Source organism: Crotalus tigris, unplaced genomic scaffold, assembly GCF_016545835.1.
Source record: "Crotalus tigris isolate CLP2741 ecotype Arizona unplaced genomic scaffold, ASM1654583v1 scf7180000020815.588926, whole genome shotgun sequence".
Taxonomy (NCBI): Eukaryota; Metazoa; Chordata; class Lepidosauria; order Squamata; family Viperidae; genus Crotalus; species Crotalus tigris.
This window is the reverse complement of record NW_024098197.1, coordinates 106470-121520: the sequence shown is the minus strand read 5'-3', so window position 1 is coordinate 121520 and position 15051 is coordinate 106470. Positions and strand designations below refer to the sequence as shown.

Below are 15051 nucleotides of genomic sequence, written 5' to 3'. Positions count from 1 at the left end.
GGGAGGGAGGGAGGGAGGGTGAAGGAGAGAGAGAGGGAGGAAAAGAGAGGGAGAGGGAGAGGGAGGACAAGAGAGGAAGAGGGAGGGAAAGAGGGAGAGGGAGGACAAGAGAGGAAGAGGGAGGGAAAGACAGGGAGAGGGAGGGAAAGAGAGGGAGAGGGAGGGAAAGAGAGGGAGAGGGAGGACAAGAGAGGAAGAGGGAGGGAAAGAGGGAGAGGGAGAGGGAGGACAAGAGAGGAAGAGAGAGGGAAAGAGAGGGGAAGGGAGAGGGAGAGAGAGAGAGAGAGAGAGAGGAGAAAGAGAGATTCGAAGCAAGAAAAAGCATATCAGATAGATAGACAGACAGACAGACAGACAGTAACTATATAAGTCAGGCAGAAAAACCATCCATTCCATCCCAATTATTGATGCCTTAGCATTTAATAGTGAAGAAGGCACCATCTGCACCCAACAATTATTGAACATTTTTATTAAAGAAAATCTTGTTTTGAGAGTTGCCTCATTCTCATTTCTCCTTCACATTAACCAAGAATAAAACACGAAGCGACAGCAAAGGATTGAAGTGGCAAAACCTTCTGCGTATCAACCACAAGCTGCCCCTAAGCAAGAGGGAGAAGAGCATCTTTTAGGAGGCCTCCTTTTGACAGGACGTCACTCACAGCTGGAATTTCTTCCCAAGCTGAATCCCAATGACCTTCAGGAAAATCGTGCAGCCATTCCAAGTGACACAGCAGACATTGGTCCTCCAATTCTAAGAGAAAGTTCCAAAGAATCCCACATTCTGACAGGACATCCATAACGCAGCGTTTTCCGTTCTTAAGTCTTTACTGGCAACGCAGGACGAAGGCCCTTTACTTCCACAATTGCCAGCAAAATAAGAAACCACAGTCGGCACTTGCAGTAGTTGGCACTAGACTAACTTTCCCCACCCACTCATATGTGGGTCTGGAGACTCAAAGGCGTAGGAGGGAAAGACAGTCCACCTCTCCAGGAAGATCAAGTTCATTCCCATCTAGTCCAGTCACAGGAGATTAGATGCCCAGCTCCCTTGTTTCACTGCACTTCACAAAGGTGCCTCAAGCTGGAGAAACTCCCATATTTCTGCTCTCTGAAAAGTGGTGTCCGGGATCAAGCCGTCCGCTCGTACAGGCTCATACTTCTAATTCCAAATATTGCCCGTGTCAAATCTTCGCAATTCTAAACCGTGGCGAGAAAGCACTGACAAAGTCCGTCACAAGCCAACTGCACTTCAGAGGGTTATTCCAAAAGTCAGTCTTGCAAAATCTTCTCAAGTCTGGGTCTTATCCTGGGAGCTGCAAAACTTCCCTTCTGGTTTTAATTCTTCCTTCTCCGTCCAGGATAAGCACACCTTCCTTGCTTCCTCTCTTCTCTGAAAAGACAGCTTTGCTCTCGGCTTATGTTTTGTTTGTTTTTTTTCCCCCTACTTCTTCTTGTAGAAGAAGCGGGTGGGGGAAAAGACAACAAAATGCTTCACACATGCTTTACATTTCAGCCTCTGGGTGATTCTGTCGGCCAATGCCCTGGAGTAACCCAGCCTCAGCCCTCCCATCCAGCAGATGTTTCCTGTAATGCAAAGTTGCTGGGCCGAGTTTGTGTTGGAGGGTGGAGAGAAGACGACAACAGAGAGAGCCAATCTCCAGCATGAAATCCCCAATCCTCCCTCCCTGGTGACTGTTTTGACTGAATGTGCTCACTTCACACGGGCCTTCGAGAACAGCAGCGTTGAGGGGTTCAAGAAGAAACAAAATTTCCTTTCGCTCAACTCCACCCTCCACCTTCTAGGTAAATCTGTGCAGAACTTCCTTCATTATTGCTCCCGTCTTCAACGACCACAATCTCAGCCTTTTCAAACTTACCCTGTTCAGCTGAGTTTGAACTTGAAAGTCTCACTAAGAGGGGTAAGTAAGCGTGGGATCTGAAAGCGTGATGCCAGTTTATAGTAAAAGTGTCGCTGAAAACCACAAACGGAAGTGAGTCTCATCCATGTGAGCAAAGAATAAATCTCTCTGAAGCCATTCTGACGTTTTTCCAGGGATCTTCAATAACTGTTAGCCTCTCTTTGGCTTGAAACAACGCAATAACTCCAGGAAACTCTCGTGGAATGCAAAAAGACCATTACTGGAAGACGACATTATTTATTTACCATATGGCACATTTGCATCACATTTCGACAGACACTCAATAGATAAAATTGCAAAATCTAAAATATTATAAATGTAGGTCTAGATTACAGGCATAATCTTTTGCTTCATTTGTCACAGCCAGGAAATCAGCAAAGTCTCCATTAGAGCAGGATCCCCAACAGACACCCCATCCGTGGACTAGTACCGGGCTGTGGCATGCCAGCAACCGGTCCGCACAAACAAGCAAAGCCCCATTCGCAGGATGCAGACAGCACACCAAACCACGCACTCTCTGATCCACGGAAAAACTTCTCTCCATGGAACCAGTCCCTGGTGCCCAAAAGGTTGGAGACTTCTGCACTAAAGCTTCTATTTTGGCACTCTGGCAGTCTAGGTTGGACAGATGACTTATGAATAAATGCTCTTGGCCTGGATGGTATACATTATGTAAGGGTGAAGATGGTTTGAAACCCCAATGCAGCAGGGGATGATGGTGGCAGGTTTAACCTTCCAGAACTCAGACCAGCCATGGGCACAGATGGGAGTGTCTGAAAAAAGCTACTAGGTGCAAAGAAAGGCATACAGGTAGTCCTTGACATACGACCACAATTGAGCCCAAATTTATGTTTCTCAATGAGAAATTTGTTACGTGACTTTTGCCCCATTTTACGACCTTTCTTGCCACCTTTGCGAAGTGGATCACTGCGGTTGTGAAATTAGTTAACACCGTGGTTAAGCGAACCCGGCTTCCCCATTGACTTGGTTTACCAAAAGGTCACAAAAGGGGATTGCGTGACCCCGGGGATACTGCGAGCGTCATAAATATGAGACAAGTTATCAAGCGTCCGAATGAAAACCATGTGACCAGGGGCATGCTGCAACGGTCATGAGGGTGAAAAACGGTCACAAGTCACTTTTTTCAGTGCTGCTGTAACTTCGGCCAGTCATTAAACGAACTGTAGTTAAGTCAAGGACTATCTATGGAGGCAAAGTAAGAAGGCAAAATAATCTAAATCCATCTGATTTGTTCATTGCAACGGTGCTCCCTCACACCCGTTCTGGAATCGTACAACTCAGAGGGTGCTTCTTTACCAAGTTACCACAGGTAGTCCTTGACGTATGGCCACAACTGAGTCCCAAATTTCCATCGCTAAGCAAGGCAGCTGTTAAGCGAGTCATGCCCCATTGCTACAGTCACTAAGCGAATCATTGCCCTCAGGTGAATACGTGGTCGTGAAGCGAAACTGGCTTCCCCCATTGACTTTGCTTGTGAGAAGCTGCCTAGGAAGATTGCAAAGGACAAGCTCAGGATGCTGCAATTCTTGTAAATTACATGTCTTCCACGAAGCACCCTAGTTTTGATCAACTGACTGCTGCGACGATCATAAGAGCCGTGGTGGCCCAGTGGTTAGAATGCAGTATTGCAGGCTACTTCTGCTGACTGCCAGCAGTTCGGCAGTTCGATCCTGACAGAGCTCAGGGTTGACTCAGCCTTCCATCCTTCCCAGGTCAGTAAAATGGGGACCCAGATTTTTGTTGTTGTTGTTAACTGCGAAGTCGTGTCCGACCCATCGCGACCCCATGGACAACGGTCCTCCAGGCCTTCCTGTCCTCTACCATCTTCTGGAGTCCATTTAAGTTCACACCTACTGCTTCAGTGACTCCATCCAGCCATCTCATTCTCTGTCGTCCCCTTCTTCTATTGCCCTCAATCTTTCCCAGCATTAGGCCCTTCTCCAGTGAGTCCTTCCTTCTCATTAGGTTGCCAAAGTATTTGAGTTTCAACTTCAGGATCTGGCCTTCTAAAGAGCAGTCGGGGTTGATCTCTTCTAGGACTGACCGGTTTGAACGCCTTGCAGTCCAAGGGACTCGCAGGAGTCTTCTCCAGCACCAGAGTTCAAAGGCCTCCATTCTTTTGCGCTCAGCCTTTCTTATGGTCCAGCTTTCACAGCCATACATTGCAACTGGGAAAACCATGGCCTGGACTATACGCACTTTTGTTGGCAGGGTGATGTCTCTGCTTTTTAGAATGCTGTCTAGATTTGCCATAGCTTTCCTCCCCAGAAGCAAGCGTCTTTTAATTTCTTGGCTGCAGTCCCCATCTGAGGTGATCTTTGAGCGGACCCAGATTGGTGGGGGGCAAATATGCTGACTCTGTAAACCACTTAGAGAAGGCTGTAAAGCACTATAAAGTGGTATATAAGCCTAAGTGCTATTGCTATCCATCCATCCTTCCTTCCTTCCTTCTTTCCTTCCCTCCCTCCCATGGTGATACAGTGGTTAGAATGCAGTATTGCAGATTGACTCTGCCCACTGCCAGCAGTTGGATCTTGACCGGCTCAAGGTTGACTCAGTCTTCTATCTTTCTGAGGTCAGTAAAATGAGGACCCAGATTGTTGGGGGGTAATGTGCTGACTCTGTAAACCCCTTAGAGAGGGCTGTAAAGCACTGTGAAACGGTATGTAAGTCTAAGTGCTATTGCTATGAGTATGAGAACTGGTCATAAGTCACCTTTTTTCAGTGCCATTGTAACTTCGAACGGTCGCTAAACAAATGGCTGGCCCATCTGTATTTCTCTGCTTCAACATTACATGCTTCTATGGTCTCTCTAAAGCAGGAGTCTCCAACCCCCGGTCCATGGACCGATACCGGGCCACAGCATGCCAGGAACCAGTTTGCACAAACAAGGAAAGCCCCATCCGTGGGATGCAGGCAGCACACAAAGCCACGCACTCTCCAGTCCTTGGCAAAACGTTTCTCCAGGGAACCGGTCCCTGGTGTCCAAAAGGTTGTGGATCTCTGCTCTAAAGGATCTCAGAACAATGCACAGCCTTGTATCATCAACTTTATGAGATTTAAACTGGACATGCTGGCCTACGTCTCTGCTCATAGACTGGAGTTTGATCCTGACGGGCTCCAGGTTGGCTCAGCCTTCCATTCTTCATAGGTCAGTAAAATGAGGACTCAGATTCTTGGGGGCACTATGCAAATAGTTTTTCTACATTACAAACCACCCAGAGATGCTGTAAAGCACTACGGGGCAGTACATAAGCCTAAATGCTATTGCTATGACTGCGCCACTTCTGTTAAAAAGCAACTGGTCAGGGGTTGGCCTATTCCTGTAAATGAACCACTAGGTAGCCCAGGGCACCAAATTTCAAGCAAAACACATTTAAAAATCAATATTTTTTTTTAAAGGCTATTTGCTCTTGCAGTTTGAGGGGTAGAGTCAACTTCATGGTTTATTTAGGACATCAGTGGCTAAAAACAACTTTGAGCTACCACGGGTGAAAGCAGAATAACTCTACATGCTAGATGGAACACTTTGAGAAAACAGTGGAGCCTTTTCAGTGCTGATTTGATTGATTTCTCCTCTTTGAGGGATGATGGGTGGATGGATGGATCGATGGACGGATGGGGGAAACCTTCAAAAGATCAGAAAGTCTTTTATCTTTCTCCCTGCCCAAAGTAGAAGGAAACAGCCCTTGGAGAAGCAGAGAAGGGAGTAAACATTAACTCTACAGCAAACACAAGGAGCTGGGACAGTCTGGCACAGGAAGAGCAGGAAGTTAATGACTGGGTGGTGGCGAGGCGGATGACGTGGCAGGAGACATGATGGCTCGGTCTCCTTTGGGTTGGTTGACAAGGAGTTTTGGGTCACGAAAGCCCAGCTGAACGTGGTAGAAGGAAATAAAAGAGGGCATGGAACAGAAACCGTGGCAGATGGAGATGCGCCCAAGTCAGTAAAAACCATGAGAAAGAATAAGGGTCATCAGATCCAAGAGCTGTGGATCATAAAAGGTAGAACAGTCAGAACATGAGATGGTGAGAAGGAGAAGCTACCGTGTTGATCTTAAGAAAAACTGGAAGGCGAGGGAAGACTTTCATGGTTGTGAGCTATGTATTGTAGCTCAGGTTTAAAAAAAAAAAAACCCAACCTATTAGTGCAAAACACATACAATTATCATCTGATGCTTTTGTTTTATTTGCACTGAGCCAAAGGCCTCTGTTTACAGGTTATCAACAGATCACGAGCCAGCCAATAATACTGGAATACATTCCATCAGAAATATATTTCACAGAATAACAGAGCTGGAGAGAACCTGGGAGATCTTCTAGTTCAACCTCCTGCTTTGTGATTTAGGACAGATCTACGGGCAGAGTTTTCCTGCATTTCATATCAGTTAACGACTATATTAACCTGAGATAGGCTCTCTAATATTAAAACTTTTTCAAATAGGCCCAAATATTGAAGGTTTTTTTTTAATATCATACTTTAAAAAGAGAAAAGTCACCTTCTTATTAAGTCTCAGAGTCCTTTTTTTAAGTAATAATAAGTAACAAAATAAGTGTACTTTAAATTAATCCCCAGATAGTAATAGCTACTGCAGACAACCTCACTTAAATCAAAATTGGCCTCAGATTTCTTGGTTTAACGTTAGGGCTTATCAATTAATGCATCAACCAAGATGAAATATGAAACCGGCTGCCTAATTCTCCTAAACAAACAATTCAAAATACGAACTTGTTGTACAGGTAGTCCTAACGGAACAACTACTTGTTTAGCGATGATTCAAAGTTACAGTGGACCCAGCAAAAGCCATTTACAACCCAGTTCTGGGGTTCTAAAAACACCCACACTCCAGTGGTGGGATTCAGCTAGTTTGCACCGGTTCAGGAGAACTGGTAGCTAAATTTACCTGATTCGAAGAACCAACTGGCTTCTGGAAGTCCAGTCCAGGCCTTGGATGCCTCCCAGGCCAAGAATGGCCCACCAGAAGTGCATGGATACCACTTCTGGAAGTCTGTTCTAGGCATCGGATGCCTGGAGGAGGCCTCCCATGCCAAGAACAGCCCACCGGAAGTGCGTGGATGCCACTTCCGGAAGTCCATTCTAGGCATTGGAGGCCCAGGCCTGCATCACATAATAGAACCAGTTTTCAGGTATTTGAATCCCACTACTGCCATGGTTGTATGACCACATTTTGGGTGCTTGGCAACCAGCTCACCTTTATTTATTTATTTATTTATGAGACTTATATACCGCTTTAAGTGCAAGCACTCTCTAAGCGGTGTACACCAGTAAGCAATGTATATATATATTTACATTGCCCCCAATAATCTGGGTTCTCATTTTACCTACCCCGGAAGGATGGAAGGTTGAGTCAACCTTGAGCCGGTGAGATTTGAACCGCTGACCTGCTGAACACAGTCAGCTAAAGTGGCCTGCAGTACTGCACTCTAACTGCTGCGCCACCTCGGCTCATATTTACAGCCCGTTGCAATGTTCTGTGGTCACATGACCGCGAATTACAATATTTTTTGCCAATTTTCAGCCTTTTTGGATAAAAAAAATGTCCAAAGGAATACCTCAAATTGCTTAACGACCATGACGTTTCACTGAATGACCACCGTGCCCATTTAACAACCATGGCATTCATTTAATGACTTTTGCACACACACACAAAAGAAGTTGTAAAATTGGACCCAGACACATGGACGCCTCCAACTTACGTCCATCAGGACTCAGGAAAGAAATTCCGAGCTCCGTTATAGGCCTTAACTACTTGTGGAGCAGATTGTCACCTGGCACAGCAAATCCTCATGGGGAGTGGGGCTATGGAAACAACTACGAAGTGGAGATGCCTGCTAATCGTGAAGGCTCAAATCAAACTGTTCAATGGTCAAGACATGCAACATAACATAATCAAGGAAGCTAGACAGATAGCGCATGAACAGAAACAAGTTTCTACCGATGAAAGCCTACAAGGGGAGGTTTGCTTTAAAAGGTGGGAAGGCGAGATGAACTTTTGTGCCTCAGAAAGTTCACTAGAACCATAAGATGGGAAGGACTAGCAAAAAGGACATCACAACAGTAAGGAAGGCTAGTAGGAGATCAAACAATCAGCAAAAAACTTGCAAGAATAGAGCTGGTGTCATTGACACTTTTACCATCAGGGATCTTCTAAAAAGTTACAACGTCTGAGTCCATTCCAAGGCAGGAGTTCTACAGCTCCGTACATAACTGTTTTATTAGTAATAAAAGAGGCCCATCCCAATCAATAGGATCGGTGGCCAAGCTTGTTTTTGTTTTTCTTCAGAATTTAAGGTGAAAGGTACCTCTCAGATCTGGGCAGTTCCCTCCCTTCTTTCCAGGTTTCATTCCAGACCACGAAATTATAAAACAGAACCAGCAAGAGTCCCAACCTCTTAGGACTCAAGAGTATAATAAAGAGTGGAATTTTGACATCTTGGATTTAGGGGAGGGGGGACAACCAGCCCTATTCCATAAGCACGGTTTTCATCTGGGGAAAACGAGCAGGAGGACAAGGGGAAAAAATTATCCAGCGATAGAGCAGTCATTGCTTACTCTTCGGATGTGTTGTCTTTCATGCTGAAGGTACATGGAGGAGAAACAAGGTGACAGAAATAAAACAAGGACAGGGCAGGTGCCGCTGGCTTTACACGCGTATGAAATACAAAACCCGTCACACAGTATTAGCCAAACCATCACCTATCACCTAGACTATGAAAACAATTGCAACTTTTATTTTTTTGCTTTATCCATCAACCTCTTAATATTACAAATTTCACATCGATAATTGTTCTACCTCAGCAGGGCAAAGACAATATAAAAATGGTGGCCAAGAAACACGCATGGGCTTGTTCATGTGGTTGTCAAGAGTCACATCATACTTGAAGACAAAACAGTTTACCTAGAAAGTCTAGGTGTGCTTGCTGAACATGCACACAGTCTAGACAGATAAAGACTATAAAGAAAACAAAGAATTCAAATTGAATTCTTCCATGCTTTCAGGGAACTTTCCTCTAAATCTTTTAATTTACACAAGGGTCTAAGATACTTAAAGACACCGTCACAGTAGATTTGTTTTATAGTAAACATGGACTAGCACCAGGTTTTTGTTGTTTTAATATTTTAAGCTTTAACCAGTTGTGTTTTTTTAGGTTTTAAAATGATTTTATACATCTTTTAATTCTTGATTGGGAGTCGCCCAGAATTAGCTGAAAGATGGGCAGCTGCATAATTTTTTTTCAATAAATAAATAAATTTACCTGATGTTTAAGAATAAACCAAAGCTGATGATTATCGTCTGTTTTTATTGAAACACAAGTCAAATAATCAGGCTGAATGAAGGACTAAAGATAGAGGGAGAATGATCTGCTTCTCCAAGAAATTATATCAGAATGTCAATTTTGGGCATCCAAATTCACAAGAGCAAAGAAGAGTTTGACAAATTTAATTTGCTTGGCACACATACAAAGGGATGGACAGTCTATTTCTATACTTTTCATGGCATACATTAGCCAAAGAACACAGCAAATGGATAGCAAAAAAGAGACTTCCTAAGGAGAATTAGTCCAGCATAGGATCAATTCACCACCCAGGAAAACAGGTCTAAACACACAAAATGCAGAGAGCACATTTCAACTTAACAAACTGAAACACAGTTCCTTCGTGTTTGTGCCACGGCCCCTTTGCAGCGGAAACTGTCCAATAATCTGAACATTATCCCGTTTTGTACAAACCATGATTTAAAGTTCAGAAGAGCCCAAGTTATTCAACCAAAAATTAAAATTAATTGTTGCTTCAAAATTTAAGGAAGAAGACCACACATGAGAACAAAAGATTGGCTGGTCTTGGCTAAAGTGCAAGACACTGCATGAAGTGAAATCAACTAAAAATGTTTCTTTTATTTAGATCCAAAATGCTCCAAGGTTGTTGTTTTTTTCCTCCAGGAAAAGAATCCAACCAGGCCCCCAAAATACATTCAATTTATGCTTATGGAAAGTCAATCCAACAGCATTTCCTACATAAACACCCTTAAATGTGGAAAACAGAAAATCCAGGGACAAAAAGGAAAGAGACTATTAAAAAATTGCATTAAAATATAACATTCATTCCCTTTTGAACACACCCACATATTCTGGACCTGATTTCCTGTCTATTTCGGCTCAATAAAATTTGCCATATTCTAAGGATCTAGCAAAAAAAATCAGAAGGCCTCAGGTGGCCCCCTTGCCCCCCTAGCAAATTTTATTAAAAGTTTGCTTATGCTGCAGTTCACCTCATGAGATGCACAATGAATCCCAAACACTTGAATAAAATGGGCTCTCTAGAAAAAGAGAGCATCTGACTCCTTTTGATGTTCTGCAGCCACAGATACTAAGGATCTAACAGTCCCAAGGGGCCTTTTCTATGCCGAGGAATATCTATGGTTCTTGTTAATAAAAAGCCAATATCCACGGCGACTCCAAAATCTTAAGACTCATTTCATATCCTTCTTTTCATGCTGAAGGATAAAATTGCAAAAGCTAATATCCTCTCAACCATCTTCCCTTCATGCAAGCAACATGAATTTATTTATTTATTTATTAATAAAAAAGCTGAAATACTTACATTGTACCAACTCTGGCTTTTCTGTAAAGAGAAAACAAAAATAACAAACAAAAAAGAAGCAGTTAGTATGGAGGTTGCAGGACTAAGCAAAGGAAGAAGAACGAGAGGGAAAAAACCAGCAACCACCTAAAACTTTGGAAAAGTCATGCCAAGGGTTGGCTAGCAGCCCTGAAAATAGACACGATGGAGAAACAAAACAGAACTTCACTGCTTCTAGAACGGACTTGTAGGCTTTTATCACAACTCATTGGCCAAATCAGAACATTGATTGTAAGTAGCAAATGACCCCAAGCTCTCACTCAGGAACATCATTTGTGCTCATAATTTCTTTCTAATCTGGCAAATCCAAGCATTGATCAACTGGCTTTCATCATGGAGTTTTTACATCAAATACCCCCCAAAAAAAATCAATAAGTGGAACACACGAGGCCATAGCTCAAGGCCAAAACTATGCATTTCAGAGCTAGAACCTGTAGCTTCTGCTGCAGCACTAGAAGTTCAAATAGATTTGTTGTGCAAACTTGGAAAATGTGTCCCGTTCCTACTCGTTTCAGATATTAATTTAATTTACAGAAATGATACGGCCAATTATCTTATGTTTATTTATCTTTTGGGGCTGGCAGTAAGCTATACAAGATATATAAATGGCAGGAAGTGGGGTACCCGTGAAGAGAAATTTTCAGATTTAATCTGGTTATCAGAACATGTCTGATGTTGTGTTGTATAAAATCTTGGTTGTGTTTTCAGGAGTTCTGCCTGTAGTAGAATAAAGGCTCAAATAAAGACAAGGCGGGCAAAACTGCACCACCCAATCTCTCTGTCTATGGCAGCGGTTCTCAACCTATGGGTCGTGACCCCATTTGGGATTGATCGACCATTTCTCGGGGGTCGCCAAACAAGGCGATCCGCCATTTTTCCCCCTCAGGGGGCGGCGCCGCGCATGCGCGCCACTCCGCACATGCGCGGCGCGTTTGTGTGACGGGGGTCGCCGTCACACAAACGTTGAGAACCACTGGTCTATGGCATCTATTCATCAACTTCTTCAACTCTGTAATATAAGTAATGTTTATGTCTTTATGTTTCTTAGGCATTGTTGCTGCTACAGAGAAAAAGTCAACACGGACAACCAATTGGGATGGCCCGCTTTTTCTGAAGTTATACCTCTGTGGTTTGGCCGAGTTTGGGAAAAAATGTTTTCCATGGTTAAGCCTACATTCACTCCTGTTTACTTAAGCAAACAATAGATACAAAGAGAGTTTCTTGGGCAGTTCAGATGCGAATAGCTTTAGCTATATCTCAGCTCAGTGACTCCCAGCCTAAAACAAAGGATGATGATTCAGCCTGAACATGACAATCTTGAAAAAAAGACAGCAAATTCAGGGTTAGGGATGGCTGAGAAAGCAAATCAAAATATAGTAGTTAAGAAGGTAGTTGGAGCCATCAAACTTGCAAACCAAAACCAATCTCCAACTCGGCTTTCAGACTACAAGAGCTAAGATGATATTTGGGTAGCTTCACCATGGAATTCAGCTGCTTGGATGACATATGCCCTGTTTGTTGATCAATTCCAATCCTGGAACCGCCTTGGAGAAATATTCAGAAATGAAAGTGATCCAAAGGATAGGCTTTACGGAATATGCCCCATCCTTGTTATTCCAAAGGTTTTTGGCTTCCGGTCATTCTCACGTGTTTTAGAGTGTTAATTTTTGAGATCCTTAAAGATCTCTTTTGAGAGTTACTTTCTGAGATCTCTTTAAGAGTCTTCAAGCACCAATAGCTCTGTGGAAACCAAGGTCCCTTCTGACTTTAGAAACTGCAGGTGGGAGAAGCAAAACAAGGTGCGTTTTTCATGACGGCAAGTCTTTATATGCAATATAATGGCTTCCCCTCCCTTGGTGGATGGCAAATGTTCTCGCTCTGATGACACATACATCTTATTTGGTTTGGCCTTATCGGCTGCTTAATTTACTGCCCAGTTTTGGACCTGATTAGCAGGGAGGAGTTTTAATGGATTGTATCTTGTATGCAGACTCCCTAGGAAGGACATCTCCTTCAAAGAACTACCTTTTGTGTAGCTCTCTTTCGATCAGGATTTAAATCCAGACCTTTTAATGTTTCTAAGCCCAAGGTCACCTCTAGACAAGGCAAGCAGCAGATATATCTAAAAATAAAATAAATAAAATATAAAATATAATAAAATAAAATAAAATAAAATAAAAATAAAATAATAAATAATAAATAAATAAAATAATATAAAATAAATATAAAATATAAAATAAATAATATAAAATATAAAATAATATAAGATATAAAATAATATAAAATATAAAATAATATAAAATATAAAATATAAAATAAAATTTGTAAAGAATTTGAAATTTGTGTTCTGGAACAATGTTTACTAGAAAGTCCCTGCCAAGGTTGCTGTTTAAATTTTGCAACTTCTGCTGTTGTGTTTCTGATGCTGTCTTTTCACATCCTTGGCTATGGATCCAAATGAGTCAATGACTGACTGAATAAATAATATTACTTATTTATTTGTTTGTTTGTTTGCTTGCTTGTTAAATTGATACATCACCCATCTCACTGTTGAGTAAACTCTGGGCGGCATACAATAAAAGCAACAATTAAAACATTGAACATTAAAAGTTAACATGGGAGGACAGGGATAACCTCAAGAATATTTTAGTGTTGCAGTGATTTATTTACTTATTTTGACATTTTTAAGGTCACCCAACTTAGCGTGACTCTGAGCAGCATACCAGATAAACCCACAGTAATAATAATGTAACTAATGAACAAATAACCAATATATAAATATGAGAGCTAAAACCTAAAATGGAAACCAAGCACAGAACATAGCAAACCACTGGTGGCTACTACTTTTACCGAGCATTTTTTTTTTTAAAAAAAGGAACATAAACAAGGGGAAAAAATGCAGAGCTTATAAAAAGGTAAAAGGGCGCGCTCGAGGTGGTGAAATGCAGGCAGGTAAATGACAAATCTACAGTATCATAAAGATGACTATCTTGTAATGTTTCTATCAATAGAAACTCATGATGCTGTAAAAGATGTCATATCTGTTTTCTCAATGGAATCCAAGGGTCTGTTTTGAATTTAAATGATAAATCCTTGGTTAATTGAGTACACAGGGCTAATTAGCACATACTGAGTCAATACTGAAAGTCTGGTTAGATGTCAAATCGGAATTTACATAAGCAGTATACCAAAGAGTTGTTGAAACTCTTCGGCAAGACTATGCTGAAAAGGTGGAATATCTAAACATCTTCTTAACATGTATGATGATGGGTTTTTTTTAGCCCATTCAAGAATACTGATGTATAGGAGAAGAGAAAGAAACTGGCAGCTAAAATTGTCAAGAACCTGAGTATCTTTCTTACAAAGAATGCCAATAGCAATACGGAATTTTTAGTTGCGCAGTTGGATCAGCGCAAGACATAAAAGACAGGAAGGGCTGGGAACAGATCTGCGTTTCAAGCAAATTTGGTGAACCAAGTTCCAAGGGTTCCAGTGGAAAGCAGAGTGCGGAATAGCAAGAGTCAGAGGTCTTCAAGTCCAACGCCCTGCTCGATCAGGAGGTGCTACACCAGGGGTGTCCAACCTTGGCAACTTGAAAACTTGGCTGGGGGAATTCTGGAGTTGAAGTCTACAAATCTTCAAGTTGCCATGATTGGACACCTCTTTCCTATACCGTCCCAGATTAATGGCTGTCTATAGTCTCCTCTTGAAAACCTCCAGTGATGGAGCACCCACAACTTCTGGAAGCAAGGCATTCCACTGGTTAATTGTTCTAACTGTCATGGAATTAATTTCTCCTTAGAACTAAGAAGTTGCTTCTCTATTTGGTAAGCTTTTATCCCTTGCTTCTCATCCTACCCTCAGTCTGAGCAAAGATTCTCCTGGAAGCCTGCCCCTCCCACTAAGTTAGCAACTTTCTGAATCCAATCGAACTTTTTGATTCAAGCAAGGGAAGGACAAAGGAGGGGGGGGGGGAAGGAAAACCAGGAAGGGCATAGTGAGGAAACAAGAGAGAGTCAAGTTCTTACTTTGATCAGGTTTAATCTGTCATACTGGGGAAAAGAAAAAAGAAAACCATGAAAACGTTAGAAAGAAAAGAAAAGTAATTTATAGATCTAAAGGTGGACAGGATAGATATTTGTGCATGGGGGTAAAAGCCAACATGTAGTAGAGAAAAGCTATAGGGACAGAGAAATAAAAAGAAAATAAATTCTAACAACGTCGCGCCATTTTGCAGCATCTCCTAATGGTGAGTTTTCATGGCTCTGAACTGCACAGGGCTTGACCAGCTATGTGTAACTGAACATATTTGTAAAGGTTATACAGGAAGTCCTTGACGTACGGCTGCAATTGAGCCCAAAATTTCTGTTGTTAAGTGAGACGTTTCTTCAGTGTGTGTTGCCCCATTTTATGAGCATGGTTTGTTCAGTGAATTTGGCTTCCCCATTA

General features: G+C 42.2%; 1 protein-coding gene across 23 annotated transcripts in view; it reads right to left on the bottom strand.

Annotated features, from left to right (window-relative positions):
• Nucleotides 1-15051, bottom strand: part of GRAMD1B (GRAM domain containing 1B) — a 128190-nt gene that overhangs the window by 24179 nt on the left and 88960 nt on the right. For 16 of the 23 annotated variants that reach the window (XM_039368507.1, XM_039368494.1, XM_039368496.1 and 13 more), the window contains 3 exons: nucleotides 14631-14654; nucleotides 10564-10584; nucleotides 8515-8538 (listed from right to left, as the gene is read on the bottom strand). In XM_039368507.1, the coding sequence (XP_039224441.1) occupies nucleotides 8515-8538; nucleotides 10564-10584; nucleotides 14631-14654 (69 nt within the window). The remainder of the gene's footprint in view (nucleotides 1-8514; nucleotides 8539-10563; nucleotides 10585-14630; nucleotides 14655-15051) is intronic. The other 7 variants (XM_039368503.1, XM_039368504.1, XM_039368505.1 and 4 more) reach the window with 3 other exon arrangements.